At 39.7% G+C, this 17,035-nt stretch overlaps 1 protein-coding gene across 1 annotated transcript in view; it reads left to right on the plus strand.

Annotated features, from left to right (window-relative positions):
* The window catches only part of TRAPPC11 (trafficking protein particle complex subunit 11), a 2,455,228-nt gene that overhangs the window by 1,877,388 nt on the left and 560,805 nt on the right, over positions 1–17,035 (plus strand). The window contains exon 23 of the mRNA XM_044062556.1: positions 11,836–11,955. Within this exon, the coding sequence (XP_043918491.1) occupies positions 11,836–11,955 (120 nt within the window). The remainder of the gene's footprint in view (positions 1–11,835; positions 11,956–17,035) is intronic.

Consider the following 17,035-nt stretch of genomic DNA (forward strand, 5'->3'; position numbering starts at 1 on the left):
GGTGCATTATTTGACAGGTGGACATGGTTGACAGACCACACTGCTTTGCCTGGGGTGGTCTGCACCTATCCAAGACCTTTTCCACCTCCATAGTGCCTTTTTAAGCAATGCCAAACTGATAAACCTATCAACTTAACTGAACTTATGAAGGAATATCTGAAGGTGGTACAGCTTAATGCTAGAAGTCTTAACAAGAAATGCCACCCCTGCAAGCCTTCCTCTCCCTGGAGAGTGTAGTAACAGAGACATTGTTTAAAGTCATGGAGAGTACCCCAACAATGCAAGGTTATAATGCCTTTCACACCTTTAGACCAGCAACTACACAGGAGGGAACTAAATGTGGAGCAGTTTGTCTATATTAAAAACAACCTCACATCCAGATTAGTTAAAGTTTATGACCCACTGGAACTCATACATGTGCAACCCACCATAAACAGGCTGTCGTACCATATCCTTGCAACCTCTAGGTCCCCCCTCCATGTCCCAGAAAACCCATACTACCTATGTCAGTGTACTGGAGTCCCTCACTGTTCAACCCAATATGATGATCATAGGGGATCTCAACTACGCCTCTACAGACTGGGAATCCTGTACCATTTCTAATGCACAAGCCCAGCAATTCCTAGACTTTGTTAATACCAACATCCTGGAACAGTTGCCCCACTCTCCTACCAGGGTTACAAACATCCTTAACCATATAATGAACAATGGGGGGGTGATGTTCCTCACTCAATGTAATGTCTTCGCTCATCAGATTTGACCATAAGGCAGTATAAATTGAAATAAAAATTAAATACAGAGATCCATCGAAATAAAAAACCTTTAGGAACTACTCCAAGGTTAACCACTTTCTACTACGCAACACCTTGGCTACATTCCAAGCACGCCCAAACCCAGTAAACACTATAGCATATGACCATTTCTGGAATATTCCCTCTTCTCTAAGTTATGGCAATTTCAGAGTGGTTTTGTATAAATCTGGGGGTGTGGGGGATCTTCGAGATTCACTCTTTTCTAGATTTTCATTTTTTTGTTTAAAGGCTTGTTGGCACTCAACATTTCAAATAAAAGGGCGCCAAATTCTATCCTTGCTGTTCAAATAGGCAAAACTTTGTTTAAGGCCCAGAATCAAGAAGTAAAAGAGTTGTTATTAAGAAATCATGTCTTTTTTTTTTTTTTTTTTAAGAATTGCTAGGTAGAACAAATTTGATTCACTATCATATTGAAACTGTTTCAGAGGAGTAGTTGAACCTGAAATGATATACTGTAGGATATCAGAATTAAAAAAAAGCTTTAATCAAATCAATGAGAAAATTGCTTAAATTGGGAGTTATTTTGGAGCCTACAAAGTGGGTAGAACAGTTGTTCATCCATAGACCAGTTGATGCCATCAAATATTTGTAATGTCTTGAAAAAAATGAGATGCCCAATTTTGACATTTATCCAATGCCTACAGTGGGCGAGTTCACAGAAAGGCTAGGTAAGTTTTTTTTTTTTTTTTTTTTGTAAGAGACTCCTCTAAAGGTATCCAGGCCACCTTCATCCCTCAGATCATCTAGTAGTGTAACTGAAGCATATCTGGATAGGTTATTGTGGAAATTCTTCAGGACCCAGATCAATTTGGGGTCATTCTGGCTTCATCTCACATTGGACCCATGAGCCAGCCTAAAGCCCAAACTCAATTCTGAGCTGTCCTGTGGTTTCAGAGCTCTCAGATCCAAAGGCTCTGCCCTCGTTCACTCTGACTGAATCTGTGATCCAGTCTGCTCCAACCCTGTTGGAGCCAGAGGGATCCTGGAACTGTGTTGTCAGTGCCGGATCTGGGAGTTTGGTTTTGGCTCCGATGCTCTCAGAGTTATCCCTACTCTTGGGGCCTTGGTTCTAGACAGCTCAGCTCCAATCTCTGCATCAAGGCAAGACCATGGGGATATTATGACCACCAGACAGGTGGTTTCGGCTCCTATCAGTCCGGATCTTGGTTCTCCCTTGGCTTCTGCCTTCAAGGTAGTGGAGAGAGGTTTGTCCACCTCTGTGGACAAGACATGCTTGCCCCTCTTGGGTCCTACCTGTCCTCAACAGTTTGCTTTTCTAGCTGAGCCTTTCTTCCCACTCTTCATTCCCAAGTTTCTTCAGGATGCATCTCAGTGGAATAGCAAAGTAATTCTCATTGCCCTTTTCTGGTCTTGACAAGTATGGTTTCATTTCCTTTGGCCTCATCTAGTACACCCTAAGTGTGTGTTGGATCTGTCTCCAGATCTTCTGACTCATCTATCAGAGATAACTGATCCATATATTCAGATCGTCAAATTAATCACATGGTTTCTCCACCTCAAATGTGGGATAGACAGTCCAGGGTTTCTTCCCAAGTGTGACACATTCTCACATCTCAGAAGGATTCTACTAAGAAAATTTATAACAGCAAATTGAAAGAATTTTTACTTTGGGCTCTCCAGAGACCGACCTTTTTTTCAGCACCTATTCCATCTATCTTTGACTTTGTTGTCTCTGTGTTCAGTAGCAGAGCCAGTTATTCCATGATAAAGGTCCAATTTGCATGTTATCTCTACTTTTCACATAGGAGAAACCCATTTGTCATTGGCATCATTAAGATTATGTAAAAGCTTTCTCAAAGATATCGTATTAGTGCATCCACCTGTTAAGGATCCAGCTTCTCCATGGAATTTAACAATACTTCTTCAAGCTTTGACTCAGTCCCACCTTGAATTGTGTGCAAGGTGGACTTAAAATTTTTGTCTTAGAAAACCTTCTTTTCCGGTTGTGAACACATCTGCCAGATGGGTATCAGAACTCCAGGCTGTCTCTTCCCAGCCATCATATCTGATCTTTCACAGAGGCAGGGTATCTGTTTGTACTAATCCTGCTTTTCTCCCTAAGGTGGCTTCAGAAACAGCTACAAATCAGTTCTTCAACCTTGTTTTCTTTCCAGATTTTTCCAGCAAGGGAGAATACATGCTGCACCTGTTTTATGTTCATAGGGAATTTAGATTCTACTTCACAGAACTAAAAATTTCAGAAAATCAGATCAGCTATTAGTTTCCATTTCCAAAGCTAAAATGTGCAAGTCAGTCTTTAAGGTAACATTTTGCCAAATGGCTCACTGATTGCATTTCTTTTGTTTATATGAAGAAAGGATTAACATTGCTTAAACCTCCTAAGGCTCATTCCACCAGATCTGTAGCCACGTCCTCTGATTTCTGGTCCAGAGTTTCCATAGATGACATCTGTGCAGTTGCAACTGGGTCTAATACTTGTAACGTTATTGTTCATTACAAATTGGACATCTTGTCTAGGGATAGAGCAGCGTTTGGCTCTGCTGCACTCTTGAATATCCTTCCTTGAGGACCACTCTAGGGTTCTTTAGCAAGGGACTGTGCCCTGTCAGTTTAAGAAAGGACAAAACAGAGAACATCAGATATGAAATTTATCTGCTCACCATAATGATGCATCTGTGTTGTCTGTCTTTGTCCTTCCTTAACCTTCCACCCCCTTTTCTACATGGAAGATTTGCATATGGACTCCTAGTAGGTCCCGAAGAGTATTGTTCTGCCTGCCTTTCTGATAAGCTCCAGCCTTTTTGCTTCTCTTCCTTCTAGTCTAAATAGAATATGTTTTGCAGTTACACTGCTTTCTTTCTGACTTGTTTGTTGTGGTGTACTATAATAGGTGATATAGACAGCAAACTTGATCTTGGGTAATCCTGGGTAAAGAGGGAATTATGAGTAAAGGGAGGAGTGCTAGCTGTGGAGCCAATGTCTGTGGAATACCTGAGCTGGATCCAAGGTTGGTTCTGAGACCCCATCGACTGTGGAAGGCCAAAAACAAACATCAATGCATCATTATGGTGAGCACACAACTTTCATTTTTTTCTAATAAAATACTGTTTTTGATGTAAAAGTGCTGTGTTTTGTGCAGACATACTGGCTTTCTTTGTAATGTACTATGGAATGGGTGTTCATACTACAAAAAGTGTTACAGTGGTAGGACAAGGCATGCAGCAGCAGAAAACTGAGAGCACCTGCAGTAATGATAAAAAGTAAGGCTGTACTCCAAAAGAGAGAGGTGATTGTCTCTCACTGAAGAGAGAGAATTTTACCAGAAGTCATTGCTCTTGGTAGTGACTAGCTGGGTGGATTTACTGCTTGACAGAAGACCAAGGAACATTAGGAAGAATGAAGGAAGACCCAAGTGAAGAAATACTTGGATCCAGTGTTGTCTTTTCTGTCCATTCTTAACATCTGGGTTATTGGATCCGACTCGGATCCAAAGCCGGCCATACTTAGATTCTTCAGACTCAGAGCACTGCCTCCTCTACCCATAATCCCTTATTGTAGCACCTTCTCCTCAGATCTCATTTGCCACCATCGTGCTGAGACTGTGGATGATGAACTCCCCCTATATAGTATCCTTTGGATAGTATTTTTGGTTAGCTTTTTGAACATTTTTGAGAATTATTTCCTCTCCTCCTAATGTATAGTTTTGTTAGCTTTGCTAGGTATTTAGTTTTGCTGTGTTAGTTGTCAAAGATTCAAAAGATTCAAAGAAACTTTGTCATTTAGGACCACATAAGTGCAGCCTAAATGAAATTACAAATGTCAGCTCACGAGAGAAATGCAGTGCAAATAACGTAGATACAGTGGTACCAGAGAACAACATATGAAATAAAATAACAACATGTATGACATGCAAGAGGTAATTCACATTACATAAACACATTCACTACTCATTATCTAGTGATAAATAATAATATGATGAGTTTTTGACATTCCTGCCTTTGTTCCTTTCCTCAGACTATGTTGTCAGTAGTTATTTAGCCTGTGTGTCCTTTTTCTTCCTAGTTGTTAGATATTGTAGATTTAGAATAACTATTAAGGTTTTTTTTTCTTATGTTCTGCTTTGTTAGTAAGGTGAGGTTACACTGTGTTTTTTTTTTCCCTTTGTGATAGTTTACCTTTATTACCCCTAATATGAATAGTTCTAAGGCTTTGGGGTTTAACAAATGTGTGCTATATGGGCATAAACTGCCTGTACAGGATGTCCGCGACAAATGTTGTACTCTTTGGGTGTGGACCATTGAAATACTGACTGTTAGAAGTCCGGCACATTTAGCGCTCATGCTATTAATGAAAGGCAGACTACATTAGTGGCAAAGGACTTTTTTAAACCATCTTCTACATCTTCCTTCTCTCCCTCCGCATCTACCTTCTCTCCCTCCCCAAGTAAGAAATCTAACTAGCAGTAGAAGGATCTATCCAGGAAAAAGGATGGTAAGACCCATGAGAAAGAGTGGAAGGGTCACGCACAATTCTCTTCATTTTCGGAAGACCTGTCAGAGCCAGAGGTACACCACCCTTTAGCCACTCCAACTCCAACTCCTTGGCCCTGATCTCTGATACTTCTTGTATCATAGTCTTCTAACTCCCCAAACTTCAGCATACCCAACCCCCTTTTGGCTAAGGATCCTTCAGCCTCCTTCTAGCAGAGTGTAGTCACTCTTCTGCCCTATGACTCCTATCTTCTCCTTTCTGGATCAGCTCCTTCGATCTGGTGACCATCAAGAGGTCCTCAAAGCCACTTTTAGTTGCCTCTTCTTTTAGGTCTGTCAGGTCGGGAAAGAGCCTTAAGCCTCCAGAGTTTTAACAACTGATGAGATCCTTTGTGTGGGCTCAGATCCAGTTAGGTATCATCCCCACCTCCTCAGCCCCAAGGTCTGAGATTTAGTTCCCACTTATGTTGTTCTTCGCTTGGTTCCTTCAGCTCCAGAGTTATCAGGGCCAAACATGTTGCCCTCCCCTCTGCCAGCACTGACAGCTTGGCCACTTCAGGCACTAACACCATCTTTGGAGTTCTCAGCTCTGGCATTGTTGGAGCCAGTCCTCCTTGAGACCTTTGTCTACTGCTGCAAGCCCATTCTGGACCTCCCTTTGAATATTCAGCCACAATATCCTTAATTATTTATTTATATATATATATATATATATATATATATATATATATATATATATATATATATAAAGAAAACTCTCTTTTTATGGCCATTATCTCAGCCAGAAGAGTGTCAAAACATTAAGTTGTATCCTCTTTACCTCCTTACTTAATTTTTCATAAAGAATTAAGGACCAACCCATTTTTTTCTACCTAAGGTTGTTTCTGAGATTAGTTTAAACCAGACTATTCACTTAACAGTTTTCTTTCCAAATTTCAGTAAAAAGGACGTTAATTTTGCTTCATTGTTTGGATGTTCATAGACAGCTTAGATTGTATCTGGGCAGAACCAAAGGTTTCAAAAATCTGACCAACTGTTTGTTTCCTTCTTTAAGGCAGGACTTGTCAAGCTTGTTTCCAAAGTGACCCTATCTAAATTGCTTTCTGATTGTGTTTCTTTGGATACTCCTTGAAAGGAGTATCTTTACCTGAAAAGCCTACATACACATCATTCCACAAGGGCAGTGGCTGCCTCGACTGCCTTTTTCTCTTAGGCTTCTGTTGATGATATTTGTGCTGCAGTCACCTAGTCTAATACTCATACTTTTGTCTCCCATTACAAACTAGACATTCAGTCTAGGTCTGGAGCTTCTTTTGGTTCCACCATTTTTCAGAATGTTCTCTCCTAGGGCCTCCATGGGGGTTTTACAAGCTGTCCCACGGGTTGTGACTGGACAGAAAAGACAGTATCTGATATGAAAGTTACGTACTTACTGTAATTATAGAGCCATGTTGTTTATCCATTTGTCTCAACCTTCATGCCCCCTCCAAATTGTCATTTTTCTAGTGAGTGCTCCCAAACAGCCTTGGTAGTCCTGCCTCGAAGCTTGTACTGGAGGGTCTATTTTCGTGGCCTTCTCTTCCTTGACTCCATTTTCTTCATCTTTATTATGATTTGTGGTGGTTCGGGGATTTCAAAGTTAATCTGAGAAGGTGCTACAGTAGGGGTTTATGGGTAGATGATGCAAAGCTCTGAGTCTGATCCGAGGATGAGATGGATGGAAAAATATACATAGATCTATAGTTATGGTAAGTGCATAACTTTTGTATTTACTCAAGGACTGTTTGAACATTTGCTGGAGGTGGAAACCTGAATGGGTTGTAAAAATCTGTTTCTTCATAACAGGTGATGCTTTACTTTTATTTTGCCTGTCTGCCACCGCAAATAAAGTGCACTGAGCTTGCAAAATCTCTCTCCATTAACTTTTACCTACTACAGTATACCGCTACTGGGCTGCGCAGTGGTTAATTTTGTTGCCTCATAGCAAGAGGTTCTCCAGTTTGATTGTCGGCTGGGATGCCTTCTGTGCGGAGTTTGTATATTCTCCCTGCATTCGCGTGGGTTTCCTCCAGGTACTACGGTTTCCTTTCATATTCCAAAGACCTGCATCTGGAGCATTTCTCCCCAGGCCCTCGCTGAAAATAGGCTTTGTCCTAGTCGTACTTTCCCGGTCAACAAATGTTAAATAAACACATACATACATACATACACACACATATATATATATATATATATATATATATATATACATATATATACACACACACACACACACACACACACACACATATATATAGATATATACACACACACACGTGTATGTGTATGTATATATATATATATATATATATATATATATATATATATATATATATATATATATATATATACATATATATATATATATATATATATATGTATATATGTATGTATATATATATATATATATATATATGTATATATATATATATGTATATATATATATATATATATATATATATATAAATAAATATAATCATCATCTTCTTTCGGCTGTTCCCATTAGGGGTCGCCACAGCAGATCACCTGTTTCCATTTCTTCCTGTCCTCTGCATCTTCCTCTGTCACACCAACCACCTGCATGTCGTCTCTCACCACATCCATAAACCTTGTCTTAGGCCTTCCTCTTTTCCTGTTACCTGGTAGCTTCATCCTTAGCATCTTTTTCCCAATATACTCAGCATCCCTCCTCGGCACATGTCCAAACCAATGTAATTGTGCCTCTCTGGCTTTGTCTCCAAACCTTCCAACCTGGGCTGACCCTCTAATATACTTATTCCTAATCCACCCTTGTCACACCCAGTGCAAATCTTAACATCTTTAATTCTGCCACATCCAGCTCAAACTCCTGCCTTTTTGTCAATGCCACTGTCTCCAACCCATATAACATAGCTGGTCTTACTATCCTCTTGTAGACCTTCCCTTTCACTCTTACAGGTACTCGTCTGTCAAAAATCACTCCTGACACTCTTCTCCTCCTACTCGATCCCGCCTGTACTCTCTTCTTCACCACGCTTCCACACTGACCGTTACTCTGAACTATTGACCCCAAGTATTTAAACTCATCCACCTTCGCCACCTCTACTCCTTGCATCCTCACCATTCCTCTGTCCTCCCTCTCATTCACACACATATTCTCTCTTAGTCCTGCTGACCTTCATTCCTCTTTTCTCTAGAGCATATCTCCATCTCTCCAGGGTCTCCTCCACCTGTTCCCTACTCTCACTACAGATCACAATGTCATCTGCAAACATCATAGTCCACGGGGACTCCTGTCTGATCTCGTCTGTCAACCTGTCCATCACCATTGCAAATAAGAAAGGGTTCAGAGCTGATCCTTGATGTAACCCCACCTCCACCTTAAATGCATCCGTCACTCCCACTGCAGACCTCACCGCTGTCACAATACCCTCGTACATATCCTGTACCACTCTTACATACTTTTCTGACACTCCTGACTTCCTCATACAATACCACAACTCTCTAGGCACCCTGTCATATGCTTTCTCTAAGTCTACAAAAACACAATGCAACTCCTTCCGACATTCTCTGTACTTCTCCATCAACACTCTCAGAGCAAAGATCGCATCTGTAGTGCTCTTTCCTGGCATGAAACCATACTGCTGATCATTAATCATCACGTCCCTTCTTAACCTTGCTTCCACTACTCTTTCCCATAACTTCATGCTGTGACTGATCAATTTAATCCCTCTGTAATTACTACAGCTCTGCACATCACCCTTATTCTTAAAAATCGGTACCAAAACACTTTTTCTCCATTCCTCAGGCATCCTCTCACTTTCCAAGATTTCATTAAACAGTCTGGTTAAAAACTCCACTGCCATTTCACCTAAACACCTCCATGCTTCCACAGGTATGTCATCTGGGCCAACAGCCTTTCCATTCTTCATTCTCTTCATAGCTATCCTTACTTCCACCTTGCTAATCCACTGCACTTATCCCCACATCATCCAACCTTCTCTCCCTCTCATTTTCTTCATTCATCAACTCCTCAAAGTACTCTTTCCATCTGCTCAACACACTCACCTCGCTTGTGAGTATGGTTCCCTCATTATCCATAAATATATATATCTATATATATATATATATATATATATATATATATATATATATATATATATATATATATATATGTATCTGTATATGGATTCACTTCAGAAGCCCAAAATACTGAAATCTTGAATTTCAGTATCTCAAGCCCAAGAAGTTGAATCCACAAAACAACGAAAAGTGAAAACCGCAAAATTCAATACCTCAGTTTCTACATTTTATATATATATATATATATATATATATATATATATATATATATATATATATATATACACACACACACACACACACACACACACACATACATATATAGATGTGTGTGTGTGTGTGTATATATATATATATCTATATATATATATATGGGTTCCATACACTAGATCGAATTTTCACTATTTCGAAATAGTGCATGGAATGCTCACTGCAGCGAAAGTGCACTTACGTGAACGGGTGTTGTACTGAACTTCCGTGCAGTACTCAAGGATCTTAGGGTTAGGGCACGGGTCATAGTAAGGGGATAGCCCGTAAGGACCTAACCCTAAGGTCCATGATGACTGCAGCGCAGTGAAGGACATAGCAGTGTCCTCCACTATGGTGCAATAGTCACAAACCTTAGGTTTGTAATATGTCTTTGTCTGATGAAGTAGCCTTGGGCTACGAAAGCGCTCACCATTTGGATTAAACTTATATATATATATATATATATATATATATATATATATATATATGCACAAACACACACACACACACACATATATATATATATATATATATATATATATATATATATATATATGGGTCTACTTTACAAAACCCAAATCCCACTTACCCGACTTTCATAATGCCGAGACAAAAAAGCTGACAACTCCATATCACAGATGTCCTGGAACACCAACTTTCCACTTCAGGTAAGTAACCGCTTGGCCAACCTGAAAAATAATTTAAAACCGAAGCAAAGTATACCCACCCATGTGGAGTAAATATATCAACTCTAAGATCGCACTAACGTGGGGATAAGGGGCAAAGTTTAACACGGTGGCCAAGTGGTTACATACCTGGAGTGGAAGGTCGGTGTTCCAGGAAGTTGATGTTATGGGGTTGTCTGCCTTTTTGTCTTGGCGTTATGAAAATATGGTAAGTGGGATTTTGGTCTTATGAAGTAGACCCATATATGTATGTGTGTGTGTGTGTGTGTGTGTGTGTGTGTGTGTGTATATATATATATATATATATATATATATATATATATATATATATATATATATAATCTATATGTGTGTGTGTGTATATATATATATATATATATATATCTATATGTATATATGTAAACACACACACATGCATGTATGTGCATGCATGTATATAAAATAGTAAAATGTTTGTGTATCTACATGTATGTTATGTATTACTTTTAATTTGAATATTGAGCAAAATACAGCATTATGCTTAAAGATGGAAAACTAATGATTAATATTTCTTGCAGAGTAAAGCAGTTATAAGAACACAATTGTATTTGTGCATCATCTGTTCTGTATTGTAAGTTTTGTTTGTTTTCCTAATCAAGGAAATGATTCAAGATGTTCTGCATATATGCAATGACTTCCTGTTGCTTCACAAGCATGAAATTTGGTCAGAGAGCACACTACCATCCAACCCAAGGAATGCTCTTTGGATTGGTAGCTGTTTTTAAGTCTACTTCTAGGTGAAAAGATTTCATCACATGTTGTGAATGTGAGGGCATTTTCTGATGAACACTGTTGTTTGGAATCTTATATTTTCCATATGTGAAGATGTGGGCCCGGAAATACTGTTGAACATCTACTGTTTCCTCTTTTTATTCAGCTTAGTTTAATTCTCTACTTTTATTTTCATGTCCCCATTATTCCAATTAAGGGAAGGCGAGGGGAATGGGAATTGGCTTAATAGTTATGGTGTTTACCTCACAGACTTAAGGTGCAGGGTTTAGTCTTACCTTTGCGTTGAGAAGTTTGACTTGGCTTAAAATGGTCACAAGGCATATAGCCTAGTACTAACCTATGAATCTATCTATAAAGATCATTGGATGGGAAATCGCTAATACACCCCTGGTCTGGCTCTCATATATCTGATGGACAGAGGTTGACAGTAAGTAAATTAATCCCCAACTAACGTACCTCCCACAAACACACACTCATACACACATTTGCCATCTATTACTAACATACCCTACCATAGGCAGCCTAGGTACTCAGGGACAAAATTGGGTTGGGTTGCATAGCTAGGCTTATAAAGATGCTGGTGATCATTAGCTTAGTATAAACCTCTGAGCCAGTGAGTGTGAATGAGAAAAAGAGAGAGAAAGAGAGACAGTGAGAAACATTGTTAATATGTTACATATTCGATGTTTTGTAGTGTGGGTATGAATTATTTTATACTGTTGTATTTTTTTTTTTTTACTGCAGTTAGAAAAGCCGATATATATCCAGTGTGGAACAGTTGGTTCAAGGATAATATTGGTCCATGTTTCCTATACCATCAGTGTTGTTGTTGAAGATAAAGAAATTCTTTGCAAGTGCCATAAGGTAGGATACTGTCAAGTACAGAAGATCTTTCATTGTATTAAATATTTTCTTCTCATTTTCTTTTGCACAATATATTTTCTAGTACTTAATATCTGTTTACTGAATGTCTGCTAATGTCTTTGGAGCTGTCAGTTTGAACCTCGTGACTATGTTTCCATTTGGTATTGTATTATAATTAATAAAGACATTAGCAGTATGGCACAGAGAATTAATAAAGCTTATTTTTAGAATTAAGTGCTATTTTTGAAGTACGTCCTGATTTAGTTCTAATCATATGTACGTTATTTTTTGTCTAAATGAATACATTTGTGATGCCATGCACATATCTTTTCACCCAGTTTTGTTGTTTAGATCTTGTGATAAGATTTTGCAGTGCTGAAACTCATGTAGTACTTAGTAGTTCCATTCATTCCTTTCCTACCCCAAGTCTTGAAAGACACTACAGAGGTAAATGAGAGAAAATGGGAAACGCTGAACATCCTGTGGGTAGATAGATCTTTTTATGCTTCTACAGGACTCAACCTTTTGGTTGTCAAGCACTGGGCAGTGTTTGCAGTGCTGAGCATCACTTCAGGTGCATGCTTTGGCATACCCTTGATGCTCAGTGGGGATGAACTGACTCTCTGTAAGGATCACACTCCCAACCCCCCTTGTATATGGAACAGATTTCTGGGCATTCATCCAGAAGGTGCTCTTGTAGTGGAACAAAACCAAGACTTGCCCTCTTGAATTATTGACTTAACTTCAGCTACTTGCTTCCACCCTCCCCAGCTAGCTCCTCCCCTTTCAGGCCACTAAATAAGACGTGTGATTTGGGACGCAGTCAGGGCTTCATCCTTTAGATTCATAGAGGCATTTTGTGTTGTAATTTGCCTTTCTTTTGAACATTGTGTATATTTTTAAGCATCTTTAGTAGGCACACATACATTAATAGAAAGGAAAGCAAACATTGTTAACATTTGTCATATTCAAACATGCTATATTACATATATGTTTTCTTTTCTTTCTTTCTTTTAACAATTATTTGCTCCAGTGTTACATAAATTGCTTAATACCTGCATTACCTTAAACCTCATCCTTTTAAACATTATTCTGCATGTATAGCTCCCACACATTCCCTTTATTTCTCTTTTGTAAAGATCCCACCACTAGTTATTTTATCTCATTTGCAATATTCAATGTTTCAGTTACAGTTGGTTTAGAGTTTGATTTCTTTTTTTCTAATAATTGCTTTTTTTGACAGCTAATAGCATTGCATTTACTTTGGTTACAGCTATTCTGTGAAAACTGCTTTGGGTATAAAAATACCCATGCAAACATTACCAAACTAAAATCTTAAACCTCCTGGACATTGTCACATATACCCTAGGAGCCATACAGATGTCTGTCCATTGTTCCTTTTTAAATTGCCTTTCCAATCTCACTTCTCAGTCTTTTCTTACATCATCTGATTGATTCTTTAAGCTGTCATCCAATATTTTATATACCGTACTAATTATCCCTTTTTAACAGCAGATCTGATGTCAATTTTCATTTTGTTCACAGCTGATGGGTTCTGGCTCGGCGTTGCTAAAGCTTATGGCAACCAAGAACTCTCAAGCTTCTCCCTTACCCACAGTGTACCAACCCCAATTACCTCAAATCTCGTTTGCCGCTTTTCGGTGAAGGATGTGGTTTCCAACACACTTGAGCAATATTTAGATAAGTTTATAAAATTTCACTTATTTGCTTAATTCTACCTTCTAAATTTAGATTGTTTTTCCTTTACCTTTTGCTCCACATTTTGACTTGTTTTGTGCTAAATTTCTTATTTTCCTTCCTGTTCTTGTGCTTGTGCACCTCTTGATACTATTGTTAGTATCTTTCCTCAGTACTACATTTTATGCAGTTTTTGCAGCACCATTGTACTTAGTAATACTTAGTAGTTCCATTCATTCCTTTCCTACCTTTGCTCTTTACCTATATCTGTTAAAAAAAGTATAAGTAGAAATAGTTACATTTCTTCCCTTTCTTGATTTTTGTTGGCTTGACAGTATGGCAGATAAAGCTCCAGCAGGCTTTAAGAAATGTACTAAGTGTGGGTATAAGCTCCCTTTTTCATATGCCCACATTTTATGTGTATATTGCTTAGGACCATTTCATTAAAAAGATTGTTCTATTTGCCACAGGTTTAACACAAGGGTGTTAGTTGAATGCAAGAATAAACTCATTCTGAAAGGTCTTTTGTCTTCGTCTTTTGGAGAGGCTATATCCAGAGAGAAATCTCCAAAAACCAAGACAAAAACAACATTTTCTTCTTTGAGGCCACCTTCTTCCTGTGCTTCAGAGTCCTCAAAGAAGAGGTCTCACAAAGATCCGACTTCACTCTCGGATCCAAAGCAGCTGAAGATGTCTGATTCACCTCCTACAGATCTGAGGAAACCATTATCTGATCTGTCTTTCTTGGATCCGACACTATCCAAGTCAGATCTAGCTGTTGCTGGTACTGACTCCTATTATTTTACCAAGGACTCTGTGTTCATTGTCTGTGCATCCCATACCGTCTAGGGTACCTTTCTCATTTCTGGACAGACCCACGTCTCCTTCTGTGTTTTCCATTCATTCTTCCAGAAGTCTCGCAGAGGAAGATGTGGAAAGAGTGGTGAGGAAAGATACTCTCGATGTAGGGTCGGATGGGTGTCCCCTCAGCTCCTACCCCTTTGGGTCTGGACATCTGTTTTTCTGTTACACCCACTCCACAGCTTCCTCCTGTAACTTCTTCAATGGTCTCAGAGTCTGTGGATCCTAGCTGCTTGGATTTGAGGATTGCTGTATCCTCAGATCCTAACGTTACTCTGAGAACTCTGATCCTGTCCGATCTGGAGAGCTTTCAGAGCTGAAACTTCCCTGTCATATCCAAGCTGTTGCAGTCAACTCTGAGGCTTTCAGAGCTGACGTGCACCTCAGATGCTTGGCACTGGACAGCTCGACTCCAGCTTCCACCTTGGGCATTTTGCCTTCAGAGCAGGGGAGGGCCATGGTCCATAGGCTTGCCTTCTTGGATCCATGGTCTTCCTTTTCTCTGGGATGATCTGCTTTCGAGGTTGTGAAGAGAGTTTTCTCTGCATTGAAAGAACGAACAGATCCAATCCCCTCTGATCCTAGATCTTCAACCCTGATGTCTCAGTGTTCAGAGCTTCAACAAATCCTTCCACATGGACAGCCAGTACCAAGACCCCAAGCTTCCCCTTAGGGAATCTTAATTTCTTCTTCTGATACCTCTCCAAATCATCCCACTGAAGAGGTCCCTAAGAAGAAGACGTGCAAGAGGAAGCACCTAGATTCAACCAAGAAGTCCATCACAGAAGATACGATCCATCTCTTGTAGATGTCTCATTTGGAGATATCCTTGAAATCCTTAAACACGAGGTGGCTGGACACCCAGCAAACCCTCGTCTGAGGAGTCCATATTCCTGGAGGCTTTCTGTACTGGCCCATCTACCTCCTAGGTAACTTCACCCACTGATAAGCTCGTTGAATTGATCTTTCAGTGGGTGTCAAAGGAACCTGACACCACTGACCCTATACTTCGGACACCAGATAATTTTATGGCCCTACCCAGAGACGAGCAGTTTTGGGGAAAAGGGGTGCCCGTTGATGCCATGGTTATAATGGCGGCAACCAAAAAGGAACTTGTTGAGGAGAGTTCCACTGTCCATCACCCCCCTCCCCTGGAGTCGCAGGCAATGGACAGATTTGGGAAGTGGGTCTGTGCTTCAGCAATCTTTGCTTTAAGGTCCATGAATTATTTGGCACACTTTACAAGACTTCAGAGGAATTTGATTAAGGAGTTGTCATATACCGTCTCAGGAGGTGTTTTCTGAAGTTCAGTCATTTGTGAATTTTCAGTTGGTTAACCTGCAACCCATTTCTAATTCCTCCATGAGGCTGGTTTCACATGTACCAGAAGGAACCCCAAGGGCAGCAGGTTCAGGCATTTACATTAGGAGGCATGCCTGGTTGCCCTTGTGTGATTTTGCAGAGCCCTTCAAGTCCTGGTTCATCAGTGTTCCCTTTGACGTCATGTCTTTGTTTCGCCCCAAAGGTGAAGGACACCCTATCCAGGGGTGAAAAGAATGGAAAGACCCTGTCTGCCATGGGAGTACATTTTCTGACCCCCCAAAGGTCCTTTTCCAGCAATCAATGGGGTGGTCAAAAAATGTGGTTCAAGAAATCTTATAAAGGTCTGTTCCAAGACACACATGGACGAGGTTCCCCAAGATGCAGAGGAGGGAACTTTAAAGGATGACGACTCCCATGTGGCAGAGGTTGCTTGTAAAACCAGGGGTCCAGAAAATCCTCCTTTGACAGACCCTACCAGCTTTCCTGAAAGGAGGTCTGATTGCCTTTCTCAGGAGACAGTCGGGGGATGTTTATCCCTGCACCAGAGAGCCTGGCTAGACTTAACAAAAGATACTTGGGTGCAGACAATTATTTCCAGAGGTGTGCTCACCAAGTAAGTTTTAACCCTTTCTTAAGCCCTATTTTTTGCTGTATGCCTCTGAATACTTTATTTGTTGCCTAACTCAACACCTAGTACTTCTTAGTGCAGGAGCGGCACTGTTTTAATCTACTGCTGTACATACGCTGAAACTGTCAGGGAAATTCATGGTGGTTCTAAGCATTTTCATCAATATAAAATTGTTTATTTTTGAGACAGCTGTGCTAACTGTTGTTACTCGACTCCATTCACATATGTGCTTACCTACATCTTTGAATTATCGTAATGTGTTCTCCTTCTAAACAGTTTAGCTAATGAATGTTTTTTTTTTATGTTAGCTTGGTTGATCTGAACTGGTGTTTTTGTGCAAAGCAGTATATTGCTAATAACAGAATAAGTGCAAAAGTTAGATTTTTGGCTAGTTGATGTTTGTAAATTAATTTGTGTCATAACTTTCCCTGCTAATCTGAGCTACTTGCTTAGTCATATGATTCATACCAAATTGTTATTGTCTCACTTACTTCAATAATTGCATTTGCAGTGGTATTACAGTAGTAGCTGCATGTGCTGCATTGCTACTTTTTTGGTAAGTTTTTATCT

Source organism: Protopterus annectens, chromosome 2.part1, assembly GCF_019279795.1.
Source record: "Protopterus annectens isolate FY-2018-M chromosome 2.part1, PAN1.0, whole genome shotgun sequence".
In the NCBI taxonomy this organism is placed as follows: Eukaryota; Metazoa; Chordata; order Ceratodontiformes; family Protopteridae; genus Protopterus; species Protopterus annectens.